This window comes from Galleria mellonella, unplaced genomic scaffold (genome assembly GCF_026898425.1).
Source record: "Galleria mellonella isolate WM207_F2 unplaced genomic scaffold, CSIRO_AGI_GalMel_v1 utg38, whole genome shotgun sequence".
NCBI lineage: Eukaryota > Metazoa > Arthropoda > Insecta > Lepidoptera > Pyralidae > Galleria > Galleria mellonella.
In genome coordinates, this window is record NW_026442090.1 from 6,262,922 (window position 1) to 6,285,935 (window position 23,014).

Consider the following 23,014-nt stretch of genomic DNA (forward strand, 5'->3'; position numbering starts at 1 on the left):
CATATTAACTGAATGCCCTGGACGTAAACAGTTCTCACATAATTTATTTGCGGTTATAAATTGCAGTTTAGCGTCTAAGTTAGTGTCCAAAAATGTTTGACATGAATAAAGTGGATGATCGGCGTTACACATTAAACACGATTTCTTAGTAGACGTGATTCGACCTTGCTGTGACTTATTGGTGGAAATATTGCAGTGCACTTTATGATGTGATGTTTTATGTGACGGATAATGTGACGATTGTTGTAAAGTCGCGTTTTGAGTTTTAACGTCACTGTTAACTCTGTGTGAAACTAGCAATGTTTCCAACATGTCAGCCTTGTCTCTGAGGAACATGAGTAAATCATCTACCTTCAGTGAAGAAATATCATTAATATATTTTCGTGTGGTGCATTTAAATTGTTCCCATTCACGTTCGGTGGTTTCATCTAACTTAGACGTTATAATAAATATAATTAACGTATCCCAGTACTCAGTAGGCTCACCTAATATTTTTAATGCGCGTAAATTTCTAAGAATAATATCTGTCAGTTTTCTGAGTGCATGTGGTGATTCCTTAGAAAGTTTTTGAATAGTGAATAAGGCCTTAACGTGGTTATGCACCAACAGACTGCTATTGTTGTATCTGTTGAGAAGTAGTTCCCATGCTACCACATAGTTACTAGCAGAGAATTCTAAGGAATCGATAACTAACTCCGCGCTTCCCTTTAGTGACGATTTTAGGTAGTGGAATTTCTGAATATCACTAATTTCATCGGAATTGTGTACTAGAGATAGAAAAATGTCTCTGTATTCGATCCAATGCTCATACGTTCCATCATATACAGGTAGGGAGATGGTCGGAAGTTTTATAGACTGTGACGTCCTTTTACTGCCCTTACTGGACGCGCTAGTGACCTCTACCGATTTGAGCAAACATTCAGCTTGAGCTAGTGCATGATAATAGCAATCTTCAAACAATTCTCGTTGCGTCAGCTGCGAATCTAAATCTGAATCTCGTACAATTTTTTCGATTTTTGTTTGAACATCGCTAAACTCTGTAAATAAGCTCGTAACACCTTGCATGCGTAATTTTACATCGGCGCATTTTTGATTAGTTAATTGTTCGAGGGTAATATCACTAACGGCATTAGAAAATTTAGTAAGCCTGCTTTTTAATATGCCACGCGTCTTGACTAGATCCTTTAGCAATTCATTATCGTTTTCATTATTAGCGACTAGCCTATTAGGGGATCTTTCACGATTTATTTTAACACTAGCCTCATTTATACTCATTTTGGCAAATTATGAAGGTACTTACGTTTGATTCTTGGTCTGTAAGATCAGCCTGTGCTAGCTGCGACACAAAGCTGCTTCTTATTGCTAAACACAAGAACTGTAACGTGACTAAAGGCACGGTGTGACACAATTGAAGCGAAGGAGATGGGGTTAGGGAGGATGGCAGACCGTTCCGGAATGCGCTTATGGACGATTGCTGTCTGCTGCTGCTCCTCCGACGCCTTAACCTCGATCCTTACTAGATGTCTTCTCACTTCTCGTAGTCCAAAACTTGTGCGATGAATTGGCATACGATGAGTCCAATGGTCGCTGACTCGTACTTTTCGTATTATTATTCGGCAACGAAGGTCCAAAACACGTATGTTTGCGCTTGAAGGTGAGAAGCTTTTGGTTGAAATGAAATGCTTGTCCGTGCCTCAAGTTTTATAATAAATTAAAATAAATACAAAAGTGCGTGTAGTTCTATCCGTTAACAAAATTTGAATGTTTGTCCTTCTAGCGGTTAAACGGTCTATATCTATGGTTCTAATATTGCAAGTGCGAAAAATTTAACTTTTATTAAAACAACTATAATGTCTAATCTTGAACAGTACCTTCGATATACAATAAACAGTATTGAGCTAGCAAGTTGTGTTTCACTACACGTAAGTATAACGTTTAGAATAACGTAAAAAAATTAGCTTTCTAAATATACTATCTACATATATTGCTTGACTTGAGCCATTAAAAAAACTTAGTATAGTTTTACAAGTTTTTAATTAAAAAATACGTAGTTACTTAAAAGTGGATAATTCATTGCGATTAATACATTTTCAGAAGTCACCTACACTATGTATTGATTAATGACCGAATCTAAAAAATTCCGTTTCGGCTTTAATATGCCGAACCAAAAACTATGTGTCATTTAATGTTCCTTTATCAGCTCGAATGATCTCTGTCTTGTCTTTTGTCGTAGCGGTAGTTTTTTTCGTCCTAAAAAACAATGTCGTAAAAATAGGATCGTCCCGATTGTAGCCGTTTAGCCCGCAATCTCTGCGGATTTCTTTGTAGATTTGATCTTTATTGCTTGTCCGCCCCACAGTAGGTACTAGTTAAAAAGTGTTTTTCATTAATGCCGCATATTCCGTGTAATTAATGGAAACCATTAAAATTTGTCTTTGAAGCCAATTTTAAAGATTTTCTATCTTAGTTCGGTGTAGACTAGAGACAGCCTTAGCCTGTCTGGCGCCCCTGGGTAAAATTTTTGATGGCACCATAAAATTAAGATCCCGAGAATGTCAAGTAAGTTGATTGTGCTACCAGTGCACTGGTAGACTAATCCTACCTAACTATTAGAGAAGTTGCTAAATTCCCTTCTAGCTGCCCCTGGCGTCCCTTGGACCTCAGTGCCCCTGGGTGTCTCTGACTACACTCCCCCATAGACCAGTGATATACCAATCTTACAGTGTTTGAGTTAAAAATAAAATTCTACGTATATTTATACCTATACAATTTATATTAGACTACTTCATCAAGACTAAATCGTCTGATTAGATTTAAATAATTAGTATTGGTAAATTTAATTACCCATCTGATGCAAAATTTGTGATATTACCGTAACAAATATGAAATATGTAAGTAACTCTATATTACATCCACATTTCAATACACTTGAATTACATATATGAAAAATATATTTTATTTTTCTTTATACCTACTTAACCCTAATATTCATAAATTATTTTAATATGTAAAAGAAACGTACTAATGTAGGAATTAATTACAGATAAGTATATAAAATGAAAAAATAAATATCCAAATAGATATGGATCTAGTAAAACATTCTTTATAAAATATTTTATACACCTATCATATTAAAATTATAACCTATAATTTAATTTTCAAAATGGCGCATAAAAACTACGTCGGGTGTTGTCAGGTGAAAAAATCCGGTCGCCCACTCGTTTGTTTCTTTTTTTTTCACGTGTTAACCCGAATTATAATTTACTGATCTCGAATAGAAAAATGAGGTCTATTCTTAGAAGAGTGTATCGTTTAACAAAAGTTGTTTATTTGCTATAAATAGTAGCTATCTCTGAATTTCTTTTAATGCTTTTTTTTCTTTTATTCTTTTATAGGTATGTATTAAATAATTAGCAATTATTATGTAGCATTTTAGCGTTTACAAATTATATTGTTCAGTTATTAAGGTGCATAAAAGCTACTTACTTAAATTAAATTGATACCTAAGTAAAATCTTCCTTAGTATATATACTCATTTCGACTAAGTCTCTACGACAATTGGTTAATAATGAAATTAATTTTTCAAAAAATATTTACATTCATTTCTTATAATAAAAACGCGTCTAGACAAATAGTAACCACTATCTAAAAATAGAAGTTAAAATGTTTATTTCTACTTATTAAAATACAGCACATATTGATATAACCATAGTAAAAAAAAGTATAAAGATACTTGCCTTATAGTTTTTGCTACAATCTAATCATATAGGCACCCATCGCTTAATTTTCCCACGAGCAACAAAAGCCGGGCGCCTCGTCCTCGTCTGAACTCAGAGCCCGTCTGTGGAGTCATGACGGATGCTCTGTACGACACTTCGAACCATCAGTCAACCGTTCGTCCATCCGACGGATTGATTGTACTCTCAGGTAACATCAGTGATGATTACTCACCATAATAAAGTGATTTTGCCAATACCCATCCATGTCGTATCTTAACTGTGTATCGAATTTGCAAGGTTTATATATATTTAATTGCTCGTTGTATTTAGCCTTACCTTGATTACCCATGTGTATTGTAATCACAGATTAAATAATCTTGAAATTCTATTGCTTACTTACAAGTTTACTTACATTTACCAGAAAGACATTTTGTGTACTTGCAAAGCTTTGTGCCGGTTTGAAAGAGTGAATATAATAGTAAGATTATATAAATAAACTGTTATGGAATAAAAACAATACACAATAATCCACAAAAATTGCAACTCATGAGATACAATATATATTTTTCATGGTAATTTTTTTTACACAGAGAACAAACAAGCAAGCGGCTCACTTGATGATAAGTGAAAAAAAAGTTACTACATACTTTGGTTCCTGAAATAATTGGTCATTACAAGTTTCATATTTTTTGTAATATTTAAAATAACTTACACTCGGCAACATTATAATTTATAATGTTACTAATGTCAAAAAAAGTGAATTATTGTAAAACTCAAACAAAAACAAAATAATATATTTTTAGTAATTCATACTATACATAGGTATATTAACCACAATCCTACAATATTTGTTTGAAATAAGGCAATTATTCAGACCTCTTTCTTCCGAAGGCGGTTTACAAATCATTTGTACTACTACATTAGTACTATATCTCATTACATATAAGAAATTTATCAATATAAATTATAAATATAATTTATATTGATAAATAAAATATATATATAATATATATATATATATATATATATATATATATATATATATATATATATAATAAAATATAAATATTATATCCAATGATATAATATTATTTTATATATTAAAATTTAATTGCTTTTTAACTTCAGTTCATATGCCTAAAGATACCTAATTTATAGGGTACAATACAACCATGATGACTATTGTAAGAAATAAACCTGTCCATGTCATTTATTTCTGTTACAAATCGTTTTATGTGAAGTCACTGATTCAGAAATAAAATAGTCCATAATCTATTTTATATTTAGTCGAATCGAATAGAATTGGACCGTTATTGGAGGCACAGGTGGCGCATTGAGATTTTTTGCTTAGCTAAAAAGCTAAGAGTCCAGCCAGCAACAACAATAGCTGTACTATAAAACTACAAGCCGAAGCGACAGATGCAACAATGCATCCAACAATGATTAATCGTACGAATCTAACAACATTTTACATACGAAATAAAAAAAATACAAAAAAAAGGAAACAAAACATTTCGCCTTTTGTTTATTGCGACGACGCCAACTTGTCTGCACCAAACCGATTCGAATTTAGAAGGACGATCATTAATTATATTTTGTCTTACTCACGCATTCCATTTTCGAAGTCGATATGATCTATAGATTCGATCTATGGGTCTATCGATCACGCGCATTGGAATCTAAATTTATTCATTTAGTGGCATCCTTTTGCAGGTGATATTTACATACAGATCATTTGATGAATTGTCTATTATATTTAAAGTATTTAAAATTATAGTTTCTATCAGCATACAAGCATTAAATACACATGATTGTAGGTATATATACTTAAATATACATTTTAAAATAATGACCAAAATATTACAGTGTATTAGAATGACAATACATTAGATATGAATATTTATTAACCCTATATACCTAACATTTTGAGGCTGGGTAATTAATACACATTGTTATATATAATATGTAGGTATCCTTCTTATAGAATTATTGAATATTGTGGTGCAGTGGTTCTCTATTTGCACTTATGGACTGAAGTTGTGGGTTCGCTACTAACCGTTATAAAAAAAATTAAGTGGATTGAGAATTGTGTAGTGAAATTTCTGAATAACTCTTTTTATGCAACTTAGAATGGCAAACAAGCTAACGGTCCACCTGATGGAAAGTGGTAACCGTCGCCTATAGACGTGAGCAGTACCGTGGACATAACAGAGTATACTGTTTCGCCCATAATACCCCCTATATCATATATTTCCGAGGACTCGGGTGTTATTCCTCTGTATCTTGTAAATTCATTGACATATCCCACTCTTTAAACCGAAACATAGCCATACAAAGACACTGCTTCACTATAGAAACACGAATGGGACAGAGTGACCCAAGCAAACGACTTTTGTACAAAGTCTCCCTCTGGTAAAACTCTCTAGGGATGATAAACATAATGGAGTTTAATGTAGATCTATCATAGATTAATAGTCTATACTTTAAGTACTTTGAAGCATACATAAGAAAAATTAATTCTACGATTAGAAAAAATAATAGTGACCATTGTAGTTCGATCACCTAATGAAATGAAGTGCTTGTACCAATTTAATAAATTATAAAAGACTGTAAGTAATAGGTATTACACAATCAACAAAGAAATCTATATAAATGATAAAGATACTTTATGTATTTAAGAAAATGTAAAACATTTGTCGACTGTTGCCATTAAAATGAACGTAATACTCCACATATCCACATTTCACCGATTAGAATCAATAAGTTAAAAATATTTTAGAGTCGCGATCTAATCACGGATTTGATTTTTAAATCAAAGATTTTTAAATAACTTCAAAGCCTTTAGGCCTTTAAGTTATTTAATTCAAAAAGTAATGTAATGTATAACATTACATTACTTTTTGCTTGGAAACAGACAAAATAACAAAATCAAAATTTGATGACAAAAACAAAATTTGAAACCTTATCCATCTTCAATACGAATTTTCTTGCAGAATAAATAGAAAAGCCTTTTAATTTTTTTTAAAAATTGCAGTGTTTACAACCTTTAAGTTTATAACCAGTATCATTTATACGTTTATTAAGATATAAATACTTACACTTTTTAACTCCATCTTAAGACAATTACTAAAAACATCATACAATAACCAATAAACATAACACAAAACATTATAATTGAAAAGTTTCATAGAAAAAGACTTTATTAGTGTATAACTAATTAACTCTAAACAATATTTCATCTGCCGAGATTGCATGACGCGAAACAAAAAACAAAAGGTCGGAATGACCGCGCCAAAACGCCCAGTCCAAAACAAATAAAAGTTGAACAAAAAATGAAGACGGTTAATAAGCTGGATGACATTTGGGAATTCGAAATATTCATTCAAAGCATTATTAATAGCGCGCTTGAAGCAGGTTCCATATTATTAAAATGAGAAGACAGCAATTACTTATCCTTAGACAAAGTCCACTATAATATCCATTAAGCCGTGCCGTGTTTCTGTTGGACACGTTATGTTAAAACCTTTCATGAAATGTTCCCGGGTCGAGGCCGTGGCCGTAGGTACTCTTGTTTCGTTTAAAGATTGCTGTGTAACAAGACAGGATGGCGTGATAGCAAATAATTTTATAAGGGCCCTTAACAATATGTCAAACCGCTTCGCATACACTTTTTTGTTTTCAATAAATAATACGTCGGCTCATAAGTTTACATTGTTCGACTTCGAGCGAAAGGAAGCCTTGCGACGATATTTTTCAAATGTTATTTATTTCATAAAAAAATGCCACAAAGCAGGTTCTTTATGCATTTTGGGGCTACATTTAATATTATGGGAGAATGATAATGTGATTATTGTTTTGCGAGCTTTTCGATGATTGATAGTCGATTGTCACGGATAATTAAGTGTTTCGGATGAGCATTGGTTTTTATAACCTATATAGGTGGGTACATTTATCACCCTTGACTAATCAATCTATAATATAAAAATGAACATGACCTACGGTTAACATTGATTTACAAAAACATCACAAGTCATATTCTATACAAACTTTACAACTTAAATTATTCCACATCTAAGTGTTATTTGTTTACAAAATTTATAAGAATAACGTTTGTTTACATGAACATTGTCACTGTCTATTTATAAAATAAAAAAATTTGATTGAATGCACTTTGTATTCATTGCCATTTTTTAATCTTAGTTTTTAATTTCGTTTATGATTAATAAGAATAAAGATAACTTAAAACTACGATTCTCTAATATCTAATACATTTTTTACTTCAGAAACATTCGTTCAGTTATATCTATGCGAAGCGTATAGATAAATCCACGACATAAAAGCTAAATTCAATTAGGAACAATAGTGAATTAACCGCTAAATGTGTACAATGTATACATACAACTCATTAGTTGTATCTGCTAATAGAAGTGTCCGGGCAGATACAATCGGTCTTTTATCGAGCCCGCCGCACTCCAGCAGGACAATACAACACAAATTAATAATTCACGCCTATAATGCTATTAGATGTAATTTTAATTTGGTCCATTGCTATGTTCGATACGCTCTCGCTCCTTCGATTTAAGTCGCGGTTTCATGAACATTGTCGTAAAGTGACAAATAATTTTATAATTATTTGTCACTTTAATAATCGCTCTATTTTTATCTGAGATTCGTAATATATAGTTATATATGTGTATCTTTACTGCATAGTGCTACTATATGTCTTAATATGGCCCGGAAATTAAAACTTATTTCACATTCGAGTTTTTTTTTGGACTTTGACATGCTTACAAGTTTTCGGTGTTCTTTTTTAAATTAATTCATGATATATTTTTTCAAACAATAATCTAATCTCTAAATCTAGTCTAATCAATATAGAGTTCCCGTGTGTTGGATGCACATTTCATAATTTAAAGCCCTAATATCTTTATTATCAATCACTAATAATGTATTTAGTTTTGTATCCCAATAATAAAATTTAATAATTAATCGCTACGACTGTAAATCGGCTAGCCGTTTGTTCGCTTTAATGAAACCGTACATTCAAATAATCATTTCTTTTTCTGTTTATAGGATTTCGTCAATAGCTGTTATTGTTGTTGTGGCTCGTGTTGATCGACCGATTGTCGGATAGACCGACACAAAACCGGAGATTGTTCAATTCCGATTTAACATTTCTCAGACGGCAGACTCGCTTACGTCAAGAGTGATGACCGATTTTATCTCAGTTGAATTTAATAAGGTCATGACCCTTGGCCCGCGATGTCGTTGATTTATTGTGAAATTGCTAATATGAATATAAGTAGAGCAGGAATTGGTGCCATTTATTGAAATATAAGTATTTCTAATAGACTGATTTATCTGATTAGAACTGCATTTACGTCCGGTATTGTCTAAGTTTTTATAAATCTAAAGTTTTTAATTTTTTTTTTATTTATCTCGTGGTTGACCTCACCTTGTCTCCTAAAGACATGAGAAATGTCATCATAATTCGCCAAGCAGATAAATATAAGACTACGATATTATCTATAGTAATTATAACATATACGAATGTTAATATTCTGTCCTAGGGCTTTGCCCACGTAATTTTAGATAAAGTCTAAGTATCTATGGACCAAAATTCATTCAAATCACATCAGCTAATTAAGCACAATTAAATAACAAATATCTAACAACTTTATAGGTTGACATAATTAATTAATTCATTAGTAGAATGAGTCCATATCTACTTTTACTTCAATTATAACTGGAATTTTCAAATATAAAATAAAGAACCCAATATTATGTGATAACTAAATATTATAATCTCTATTTTTGACAGTAAATATTGTGGCCAGTTTTTTCTTATTCCATATAAAATGAAAACGAATGTTCCATAGGGCGTGGCGGACCCGCCCGGGATTACTAACCCACTCATTATCCACTTAACCAGATCACTTCTGTGTAAAATTATATCTACCATTTTTCGCTGTTGGTAAATGGAAAATATTATTTTATTTTTAATCTGAATAATTTATTCATTTTTATTTATTATAATTAAAACATATATGAAATAATATAAATATGTAGATAAGTACATAGCTCAATTTTTGTTTTAAATTTTAACCATAATAACAGATAACGATAACATACGTCCGGTTACGTATATCTATAACATAAACTATAACTACCACAGTATAAAGATTAAAAAACTATAAAAAAACTACTTACTTTTCATAGAGTAGTTTCACGAACGAGTCTAAACAGGGTAACTTTTGAGGTGTGGCGGAGGCGAGGGGGGACGTACCAAACTGCTATACATTCGTTCGGTACTTGTTAAATAACGCATGCATTTGTAATGTAGCAATGTAATGTATTATTTTTTTAAATGTAAATTTTATTAAATTAATAAAATTCATTCAATGAGGTGACATTTTATTAATTAACTTCTTTGTTTTTTATTTCTCGTATCTTGAACATTTTTAGTCATCAAATCTAGTTTTTGTTTTATTGCATTATGTGAATTATTTACATTTTATTTTGGGTATCATTTTTGATTAAATTGAGTTTTTTAAGAAAATATGGTAGTTTTGGGTTATGACAAGAAAGATGATTGGGCAATTTTATGTAAGTTTTGGTAAACTTTATCAAGTATTGCGACATTTATTATTAACCAATATTTGTATGAAGAGATTAAAACTATACTAGCTAAGTTTGGTTTAAAAGAAAGTGGACTTAATTTATAATCATTCCCAAATGTACCATTTTATGGCATTTTTCCTAAATTATGTTATGTTCAGAAACAACACACTTAACACATCTACTACATTTATTTCAAAATTTAAAAATAATAAAAAATTTACTTTGTTCATACATCATTTTATAAATGTTTGTTATAAAAGCAGGACGCTTTTCTATCTCGCTTTGACTATATTTTTTTTTTTCTTTTAATTATCCAAACGATATGCTTTAATCTAAGCTTTATACAGTCTTTTTAATTTGGAGTAGATAAAATTTATGATGTTGTTCAATTCTCTCTGTTTTCCATAGACGTTAGTACTTACAACATACTCATGTTTTCCTCCATAAGCAGCATGATTTGAAATCAAGATAAATATAACTCGCCTTATCTGATATACATATCTTCCTGATTGTTACGAATTATTTAAAAATTATATTTACTTAGGCAATCTCTTAGATAAATAAGTATAGTACTTACATTATTTAACCATTTCAGGAAATATTTAAAATTTAAAATTGCTATTTCGTAGGTTTATAACATTTATTTCTTTGTAATAAATATAATCTAAGGTACCTAATTACCGCGATCCTTGTATTATGTTTATTTTGTGGTTTTGCATTTACATATTTTACTTATTGATACCACAATTATATGTATATTATACCTCAACCTCAACGTTTTCATAGGCAACGAACTTTCCAACTCTGAGCTGATTTATATAGCGTTTACCATTTCCGTAGCATTACTCTGATTTTTAAATACTTACATGATGATAATAATTAAAAATAGACTATAAACTCATTTAAATATATATAACTCATAATCGTAGAACTCATAATAAAAACCTTAATAAGAAAAGTCACATCTCTAACTTAGTAGGTATCTATCATTAAATTGCATCCAAAAAAAGTTCAGATTACAGATCCTATGCTTCGTATATACTCTAAAATATGTTATACCTAATAATAATAAAATGGTTCGTGTTATATTATTTTATCTTACTGTCAACACTCACACACACTAACAGGACCTTTATGAGGTAAACTAAGAAGCCCGAATGACAATGACCCTTTCATGACTCTCGATTCTGTTGACTCTTAATTTAGCCAGCAATCGTTTTTTAAATTTAATTACATTCGTCGTATATTTCATTACCCACTACAATATCTACCTTATTTAATAATTTAATACTTAATTACATTATGCCATTTCCGAAAAGGGTTCGTTAAGAGGATGTTATCATCTAACGTACTTATGGGAACAATGTTACAATCCGACCGCAACGTGTGTAGGGTGAAGAGGGAGCAAGTTACTCTCTGGGGAGTGTTAGGTTCTAAATAAAACATTATTACACAAATGAAAGAAATTAAATGTGAGAAATTTTATGAAATCTTAAAAAAATATTAGTTAAAAGCTTACGCTGTCGCATTCCGAAGTCTAACAACGTCTGCATTATCAGATAAATAAAAATAAATATAAGATAAAAATAAAAATCTTTATATTATTATATGAAAAATATGTACTTTTATAAAACCATTAAGTGAAAATTAAAAGTGACTTAGAAATTAATGACAGTAGAAGACACTACCTTTACAAAAATAGTAGTTAAGCAGTTATCTAGTACTAAATAATAAATATTATCCGTTTTCGCGGTTTCCCCCGCATGCATCAGTATATACCCATGTATTAAATTTCATTCTAATCTATTCAGTCGTTTAAGTATAAATAAATAACAAACATAAACATCTAAACATGTTTCTATAAACTCTCGCATTTTTAATATTACTCATAGTAGGATTTTAAAACAACTTAACTTTAATGTAATGCTAAATCATAATGAAGTCTATTTAGATGCAGATCAATAAAATAGTTATCATATGTTTTATTAAATTCAAGCTTCATAAAAGTATGTTTGTTTTCATCCAAAAACTAATAAAAAAGGTTCGCATTGATATTAAACATTCCTTAATCCTGAAATCCGTTTAAAAAATAATAAACTTGTTTATTCGGCTGTAAATCTTTACACGTAATAAAGTCGACTTATCCATTCACCCTCTGTAATCAGTGTCTAATTCTGTATTCGTAGCTTACGATAATGATTAACGAGGAAGTTTATTAATTCGATCTAGTGGGATTAGAGCGTTAGCACCGTGCCGCCGCCATGCTGCCCTAGGTTATAGTGGAAAAAACAAACGCATCCCGCAAGGGACACGTAATCGGTCTCTTATAGGGATGGTACTGTCTAATTTATATACATATTAGTTTTTCATATGCACTTATCTATAAATTTCTTATATTAACATTGATTAAATGTTAACGCTGATGACTTATATTTATATGAGGTAATCAGGGACTAATAGCAATTATAAGTAAAAACAAACTAAATATATTTTATTACTGTAGTAAAATATATAGATTCTGATTGTAGTAAACGTAATATAAGACATTCTCGATTGTTTTTATCTCTGATAGCATATTTATTTAGGTAGATAGGTTATTTAATATTAGACAGCATATTTAATACATTAAGGCCCGAGTTCACTTTTGAACTGTTTACTTCTCCAAACGGCCGATACAACAAATTTTATTCTCAGCACCACCTAAACATCAATTCCAACTGTTAATTGGACTGTTATCCTAACCGAGCTCCGCGACTATGTTCAAATTTCGTTCAACCAATCACTATAGAATCACATCTACTTATAACAAAGATGGCTGATTCGTTCGCTTCCCGCTAAACTTAGTGATTATTGCCTACTTTCTTTGTCGTCATATTTTTATTACTTTACGTATATGATAAATAAGGTATTTAATTCTAAAAAGTAAGTATAAATTTTGATATAACATGATTTGGAATTAATAAAAATAGTTATCTCATTGGGTATGAGATATAGGTGGGTTCAAAAAACTCATACTTATATATACTTTGTTAAATATTTTATTGTAATATGATGCCTACATTACATTCAGAAAATATGTTATTTTCATAATCTTTTTTGTAAAATATTATCTTTTTTGTATTCATTATACATAAGTTACAGTTCTAAAAATAAAACCGAAATAACAAACATTGAATGAGAGCACAAGTAGTGCCAATAAATAGGTAATAAATTAAAAGCAGTCAATAATAGAAAAAGTTTAGGCCGTAATTTTTTATAATAGCCTTCGAGCCTGGAAAACAATGCCTTACAAGTGTATTTTTGAAAAGACCAGTATAGAATGAGTCATCACTCATTCAATTCGTTAAAAACACTCAATTTTGTAACCAATTGTTACGTTACAGAGATGAACAGTATTTATGATGTTCCCTGTATAAACAACTGTTGCAATATAAAACCCGTTTAGTTAATTATTGATTATCGTAACGTCGATGAACTTGAACCTAAAAAAACATGTAAGTCAAAGTAAAGCAATCTAGTTAGTTGTAGAAATAAAATATAGTGTTTCCATTTTTTTAAAAAGTAAGTAGTAGAAAATGGCCAAACTATGTCTGTACTTAGCTTTTTTAAATGTGTCTTAGAATCGTGATTTAATAATAAATATCCATTTATCTGTCAAACTTGCATATAACATTAATAATAGAAAAGCTGTAAGTAGGTATAAATGTAGTTTATGATAAAGATTAGAATGTTCAATTAGCCATTTAAAGTATTTTTGTATAATGTTGAAATATAATAATATGGTAACCGTTAATATAAATTAGGTGCAGTGTACGTGACAACCCTACAGCCGAAATCCTTATGTCAACACAAGGGGTTGTGTAGAGTCTCGAGGGAGGCGTTTGTTTTTAATAAAAGCTTTTATTTTGCAACTAGCAAGTGCCCGCAGATTCGCTCGCTTATCTGTTGTAATATAGTTTTTATTACCCTACGGTGTCAGTTGAATTTCCTTGTAGATATAACTATATAACATTATAAATGTTAAACAATATAGTATATATGTAATTAATTTTTATTTGTATTCGTTCAGTTGTCTATTCAGGATTTCCGTGTAATAAAATATGTAATATGTTTATAAGTAGATAGGTATATGAACAATGTAGATACATTTTAAGAACAAATATACCACAATTTTTTTTTATTTATTCATAAAATTTTTTTATACTCTTACCGCCTCTATTAATTATATCCGAAAAAGAATTTGAGTTTGTTTTTTTTTTCATTTTCCCCTTTTTATTTAAATGACGTGCCTTATTAAAATAGTAACAAAATAGAGACTAAATATTAAAAAAAAATAGAAGTAGCAGTATAACTAAGTACGATATAAATTTTGCCTATTTGATTCAAGCGTGGACAACACGATAACTACTATAAAGCTAAAATATTTTTTATGCAACTTAAAATGGCAAACAAGCTGACGGCCTACCTGAGAGAAAGTGGTAACCGTCGCCTATAGTACATAAGCAGTACTATAGACATAACGGAGTATACTGTTTCGTCCATGATACCTCCTATGCGCTACCGTTCCTAAGGACTAAGGTGTTATTCCTCTGTACCCTATAAATTCACTGCCATATAATTATTGAATATGTCATACCTACTTATAAAATGTTTGAGTGGGGAAACTAAATATCATATTACGTAAGCACTTAAGTATTTACCTTTGTAATTGTTATGAGAATGCTCGTTTAATTTTTTTACATACACTATAAAGATTATATTAAGATAACAGTATCATACATTGCAAATTATTTGATACTAATCATTGATATCTAATATTTTCATAGCCAATAACAGAAATACCTATATTTATAGTATTTAGGTACTATATAGAATAAAATGATACGTAAACCATGGCAACTATGAAGTCTTTGGAAAAAAAGCTGTGCAGGGCATTTATAAGAAAATTTTATTAAAGAAAAAAAAAACATTTAAATTATTAGCTTTACCCGCGACATCGTTCGTGTGACTGAAATATGTCCAATAATCGGATTCAAAAGTGTCCTATGTCCATCTCGTATTTGTTTTTATACCAAATTTCATAATAATTGGTTAAGTCATTATGACAATAAGGAGTATCAAACAACCAAACTCATTTTCACATACATTATAGTATTAGTAAGAATATACATAACATATTGATAAATTTAAACATGTGTACAAAAAGTACGTCCCTAAACCTATGTCCCATTCATTTTTCTGTCTTGAATCAGTTGTATTTGCATGGCTGTTTCAGTTAGGAGAATGGGAGATATGATAATTAAATTAAAGGGTACAGAGGTATAACTTATATATAGTTATATGTATTAGTGCTCAGGAATAGCAATGCATGAAGGGTATAATGGGCGACACAATATACTCTGTTATGTCCATGCTACTGTCCATTTCTATAGTCGACTGTTACCACTTTTCATCAGGTGGGTCGTCAGCTTGTTTGCCGTTCTAAATTGCCTAAAAAAAATTTTCATGATGGCACAGTTATGACAGTACATACAGACTACGCTCGACTCCGAGGATCTCAAGACGGTAATTGGTACATTTAAAAAATATTAACATTTGCTTCTTTGCTCAGAGGGCATGAAAAGTTGTTGTTAAACAAATCTGACGAGCTTTACTCTGGAAAATGTGTATTAACACAATAATAAATTAATATTTTTAACGTAGTTGTACAATTATTTATACATATAACATGGCTCTGTCCAAAATATCGATAGATATTACAAAAAACTTCTTATTGTACGAAATCAGAATTTCAGTGAACTGGTTGCATACATTTTATTCTAACTTTTTTGTTAGAAGTGACGCAGATTTGGACTGAGATCTTAGGATCTTGTAATTGCAAACATAACTTATGATTTGAAAATAATTAAAATGTAGCTGCGTTAATACTAACAGAATGCTAAGTGATATGTATAACTTTTTTATACATCACGTATATGCGATTTACGACAATTAGCATATTGATAGACAAGTACGCCGTGACTAAACCATGTACAAAACACGTGCGACTGTGATGATGTCGCAAGTTGAATATGAGTGAAAACAATGATAATAATAATTAAATAGAAACAATAAAGCACTAACATGATAACGTCAGCCAAGTGCAAACTGAAATCTACAATAAGAGTTTCGATTATTATTTATTATAAATATTAAAATATTCACAAAATGTCTCAAAATCCAAATTTGTTTAAATTTTTTTTCAAATTATTGTTTAAATTATAAAATTGATACAGAATACTAAATTTTAATAAGCAAAGAAAACGTTATAAAATTCGTACAAATGCATTTGCTTTTAAATTTGTGAAAAAAAGCAAATGATACTCAATTTTTTTTTTACAACCAGCCAGTATGTCCTCTATATCAAAAAAGTTTACATAGGTATTACCTACTTGGTAAGAAATGATATAATAATTTAAAATAGTATGTGTTGCTTAGACTTTTTTGATGTTACATAATATTACATAATATTACATTCTGATTGTATGGAATTAAATATTGTATCAACATAAAGAGCTTAATTGTAACATGCAATTGCAGTTATACCCGTTTGTATTTTTGTTGTATTTTGTTAAGAGACTGAGAGAGTACTGACTGAAAACCAACGCATCGCAGCTGTACATATTACATTGGGACACTTACAGTATCAGCTGAGCCAGTTGTAATATTACTGTATGTTCCGTTATAATTATGTGTTTTTCTGGCAATAAATATTTTCTATTTCATTCTAATATCCAGGCCCTTATCTTAAATTAAACTGTTATCATTATAATGACCAAACAATACGGTTTTGTTTAGAGACGTATTTATTACGAAACCCTAAAAGACTTATATGTTAATGTTTTATGACAGGTGATAATATATATCTAGGTATCATTATGTAAAAAAGTGATAACAATTAAAGTCAATTAAAATGTATCGGATAAGTAATTTAAAATCGATAAATTTGTTTTGTCTTAATTTTTGAACAAATAAGTATATAATTACAATTTTTTTTTTTTAATTTAGAAATACATCCCTAAAACCAATTCACAATTAGTATATTAGTAAAAACTATAGGCAGACTGAGAAACTCTTTCTTTAAAAGTCCATATTTTTAATAAAATTTTTGGTAGAAAACTAAGAGATATTTAATCAATTTTTGAAAAATCATCAGGAGATGAATTTTGTATAAAGCAACTATTATTTTTAAGGTGGAAATACAAGATTGTGTATTTAGAATTTTGGTATAAAAATAATAGGTATGAGGAAACATGTTCACTTTTTGTTTAACTTCTTGTTTTTGTAATTATACGTTATCTAATTACTACAATAACAACAAAGGCTATGTAATTGACTACTCATATCAAACAAATACGAGTCGCTGGTTGAGTATTAAATCAAGTGCTATAAATTATTGTTACCTACCTAATATGGAAACAATAATATTTCTTGTACAGATTCATTCTTCTTTTGTTCTTTTTCAATTCTTTTAAAAACTGTCAAATAAATTATAGGACATTAATTATACATTAAATGTGAGTATTAGACACAAATGATACATAGATATACTCGTATTTATAAAATCAATATGATAATAGTTTACCTATATCAAGCAATGAACTAAGTCATTATGATATACCTAGTTCATTAACCCAGAAATATTATTTCGAACTATATTATATATCTTAATACAGTACAGATAAATAGACAAGTGATGATATTAAAATGTATAAATAGATAAAGGTAAGTATATCCACGAAATTACAGGATTTTTCACATATGATGAAATTAGTATACCAACCTATGCTACCGATTCAGATCAATGACACGGCGATATATGTAGTCAGATATAAAATTAGGTAATTAGTGCAAAATTGGAAAGAGATAAGGATAATTCTTTACTTATATTCTTTAAAGTGTAGCCTTTTTTTTCACAACTGTACGTATTTTGTCACTTATAATACTACAATAAACATTGAAAGAAACAGACTGTTTTAATAATAGGTAGATAGTGAAATAAGCAATAATTTTTAAAAAGAAATAAGTGTTTACGTGATACACTCAGTGTTCACATCAGGAGCATTTTACTGTACATTTACGTAAGTGTGTAATTCATATTGTATAAAACTCTTAACTGTAGAGCTCTCGAATATCAGCTGAACAAATACCTAATAAGAACGATTAATTTGTTTCTTTAATATTGAATATTATTGTTATTCTTTTTTTCATCATTACAATATTATATTTTTTTTTACCTTAAAAAATAATATGTCATTAAATAATCTGCATCACATAGAAAAAAAAATAATTTAAAAAGGGCTACACTGATTTTAGTGATCATAAATGTTTGGTGTAGAATCTCCACAACCGAAGTGTATAGGACTTATCGTGATTATAAAAAGATACATAGTATTAATTAATAATAATTAAAATTAAAAAACGCCTTATTCACTTTCATGAAATAATATTTTTTTATGGTAAGTATCCGATTTACGACTCTAATTTAAATATTACATGTGTTAGATAATATTATCTGTGTTGATTACTTTTAATGATTGAAAAACAAATAGATGGCAATCGCTAATTTGAAACTCAAGCTTTGATTTATCAAGAAAACTTTCTGTTTATATAAACACTACTTATTTGTATACGATTCATTTATGTATTTTACTCGTCTACTTTTATATTTACATCTACATATGTCATTATTATTATATTTTATATTGTATAATTTACACGTATAATTTCGTGATTACAATAAGGTAGTTAATTATAACTCGAAATAACGCGTTCGCGTCTTCTTACCCATGGAAATTATTAGATCTCTTGGCTTTAAAATTCCTTGAATATACTGTCTTGTCGTTTTTAACTCATGTGAAAATGTTAAATTTCTAAACACAATAGTTTTTATAATGTATATATAAATTTGTCTATATTTCTTGCAGCATAGATTTTTTGGTATAAAAACCAGTTAACAAATGTCTGGGTATACGTAAAACTAACTCATAATGGATATTTTAAGTTATTTATAATTTTTATAGGGTTTCTACCTATCCGAGAGAATTAGTTACATCTATTGTGGTAGTATCAATCTATCTATCTTAATCCTGTGTTACGAAAGTTTTTAATTTCTTTTTATACCACGAAGGTAGCTAACAAACTTACAGCCCGTTTGATAGTAAACGACCATTGTAACCTATAAACGCCTACAATACTAGGGGAGTCACTTGCGCGTTGCCGACCCTGAAGAAACCTTAATACACCCTTTTTGAAGAATCCCATAATATAATCATTGGGGAAACCTTCGTAGGAAGCTATAATCGTTTTGCAAGTTATACTTTAAAACTGAAAGTTGCATATTAGTCATTTTTTTAATAACTGTAAATATTATAATTTTATGTGATGTAGAGTGTAAATACAATGTTTAACTATCCTTTTTATCCCCAAACCATGTACCAGGGGCAAGACAAAGTACTAATAGGTACACCGATATAAGAGAACTTGAAATTAAAACTTAATAAGCCACCAGACCAATGAGGTATACCTAGCAATTAGTAATAATAGAATACCATATTCTATTATTAAAAGAGATTTTTATTTATTTATTTTTTTCTTACAGGAAACAAAATGCTGAAACGTGCATATACATGGCAATATCTCGCTATTATCTTTGTTTCACTATCCGCAGTACAAACAAATAAAGAACCTAAAATATCGACGGCGGATATTTGTAAGCCATTAATAATAGCCCATCGTGGTGCCAGTGGTTATGTCCCTGAACATACTCTCGGTGCCTATGCTCTCGCAGTTACTATGGGCGCCGACTACATAGAACCTGATATCGTTATGACAAAAGATGGACATCTGATCGCTCGACATGACAACGAATTAGGCCTTACCACAGACGTATCGGAACATCCCGAGTTCGAATCGCGTCATCGCAGTCAAGTTGTTGACGGTGTACAAATAACCGGCTGGTTCACTGAAGACTTCACATTGGCAGAATTAAAGACATTGCGTGCAATAGAACGCATACCTAATATAAGACCTGGTAATGTTAGAATGGACAAATCTTTTGATGTTCCTACTTTCCAAGAAATTATAGATCTTGCTAAAAGCATGCAAGGTATTTACTGTCGTGAAGTAGGTATATATCCGGAAATTAAACACAGTACTCACTTTCGTCGCCTTGGATTAGCTATGGAAAGACCATTGGTTGATCTGTTACATAATAATGGCTATACAGGACCCAATGCTCCTATATACATACAATCATTTGAAATAAGCAACTTAAAAGAATTGAAGAATATAACTGAGCTACGTTTAATACAGTTATATGGATCGCATCTATCTCAGCCTGTGGATCAAAGGGAACTCGGTACTAACCTCACCTATGGGCAAATGGCAACAATCCAGGGATTAAAAGATGTAGCAACGTATGCACACGCTGTAGGTCCTGAGAAAAATTATATAATACCGCGTACTTCTCTTAATAATCTAGGTATTCCCACTGATTTTGTAACAAATGCACATGCAGCTGGACTTAAAGTACATCCATATACTTTTCGATCCGAAAACTACTATCTTCCTGCTGAGTTTCAAAGTAATGACACATCTCCACATGCTATCGGTAACTTTAGGAGTGAATTAGAGGCATTTTTAAATACTGGAATAGATGGTTTCTTTGCTGATCAGCCTGATGTACCTGCTAATATACGAACAAAATGTGTAATTGAGGAACCGGTATGTCAATTCAAGCCGAACTCGGTCAGTAAATTAGTAGCTTTGAATTCAGTATTATCGATTTCTGTTTTCTTTATATTTTGTAGCTACATTTTTTAGTTTTAGTAGTAATGGTAATTGTCTCTTCTATTCTTGTATAAGCATTTATTTCTATTTTGTTTAATCTATAAACAACAAACATAATATACGTATTTATTATTATTATACTAATTATTTCCTTCAATTTCGCCCTTAAGAAATTCATGATTTCCAGTTTGTATGAAAATTTTAAAAATTACTTCTTAGTGTTTATTTACATTATATAATCTGCAACTTACGATAATATGAAGAAAATATTTTTAGTTCAATTATGTTTCGATCTATTAGTTTCTTACTTATATTAAATACATGTGAACAAACAACAATCATATAAAAGGATATGTTTCTGTTATATAAATGAATTATTATTATGAGTATTATCTAATATTTCATATTCTACATTCGAAATGTTAATTACTGCTACTGTTATAGAATTTTCGTCTTTGTAAGTGTCTAAACAATCGAATTCTGGCTGGCACTACGCCAGATATATTTCCAATATTAATTAGTACCTATATGTGTGATGTAGATTATTACATAACGTTTGTTATTACATCAGAAAATATAATGGGCAAATCAATACTTCCTAGATTTTTCTATAATCTGCCAAACTATTGCATTCAAATATATCTTTAATTTTCAAAAGAAAAATCGGTTAATAATGATGATTTACGAAACTGAAATATAGACTTACTACTAATTACATGAGGAATCTTGAAGTATCTATATGCAAATTACGAAGAAGGCTATACTCCGAGTTTCGCTACGTGATAAAATTTAAAAAGGATATCCGCAATTACCTAATCTCAGAAATCTAATGAAGTTCCAAATGAGTGACAGACTAACTCATCATTTCTTGAGTTAAAAATATTTAGATAGGTAAATCTGTACGGCTCAAGCACGGTTTAAGGTGTATTTTAAGATTTGGTACGTAAAGCGCCAAAATAGAAACCTTATAATTACTCTTCCTATTTTTCTTAGATATTAGATCTTTATATTACATCTTTTTCCAATTTTTAAAGTCATAAATTATGCAGGAGTAAGTACTCTATTTACTACTTAAATTAAAATTGAGTACACATACAGGTCGTAGCGTAAGGTACATAACTTTTTCGTAATTTAGAATATTTGAAATCCCAATAAAATAGAACGAATACGTCATTTAAAAAAAATTAAATCCCTAGTGGATTAGGGAAATCGGAGATATTTGTCAACTATTACCGTTGTGATAAACGTGACACTCGATATTAAAATTCGATGTGGAAATTTAACAAGTCTACAGCCATCAGTGTTTACTTGATGAATTTTCTTTTCTTTTTTACTGCCTTAATTAAGTTCGATTCTGTAAATACCTCACGTTTTCATTGTTTACACTGAAATGATCTAAATTAATGCTCATGAAAATTGGCAAATACAGAGTAGTGACGTAAACAAACATTGTAAATGAATGGAGTCGCCGTTGTAGTTTTCTTTATAAAATCCCTTCATCGATATTTTTATCCGAAGATCCTATTCTTAATCTATATTGTTATCCTTTATAGATAGATATCTAGATAATGTGACGATTTTATAACATATGTCACCTTTAATGTGGCTACTTATCATTTGTTTCGTTAGGCAACGTTATCATTGATCAGGCCATATAGATCACTCCACTCGCGCCACTTCGCCGATTTATTTTCAGCATCCGCCATCACACAACAAAGTGTACGTCGGTACACTATAGATATAGTGTTATCTAATTGTATTAGTATACTCACGAACAAAATAATATTGTGAATTATATTATAGGAACTATCTGTGCTCCCGAAATGTTAGTTCGAAGTGTTTTT

At 30.1% G+C, this 23,014-nt stretch overlaps 1 protein-coding gene across 3 annotated transcripts; it reads left to right on the forward strand.

The window, feature by feature from the left end:
* Nucleotides 1-18,315: 18,315 nt before the first annotated feature.
* On the forward strand, nucleotides 18,316-21,310 carry LOC128201295 (uncharacterized). Of its 3 annotated transcripts, none has more exons than XM_052897845.1 (2): nucleotides 18,316-18,460; nucleotides 19,981-21,310. In XM_052897845.1, exon 2 carries the CDS (start codon nucleotides 19,989-19,991, stop codon nucleotides 21,201-21,203), a length of 1,215 nt encoding a protein of 404 aa, XP_052753805.1. In that variant the 5' UTR covers nucleotides 18,316-18,460; nucleotides 19,981-19,988; the 3' UTR covers nucleotides 21,204-21,310. The 3 variants fall into 3 exon arrangements, with proteins under 3 accessions (XP_052753805.1, XP_052753808.1, XP_052753807.1); XM_052897848.1 differs by having other exon boundaries at nucleotides 18,384-18,464; XM_052897847.1 differs by lacking the exon at nucleotides 18,316-18,460 and adding an exon at nucleotides 18,492-18,838.
* The last annotated feature ends 1,704 nt before the right edge of the window (nucleotides 21,311-23,014 follow it).

Coding starts and splice junctions, on each gene's coding strand:
- LOC128201295 (XM_052897845.1), top strand. CDS start 19,989: ATGCTGAAACGTGCATATACATGGCAATATCTCGCTATTATCTTTGTT.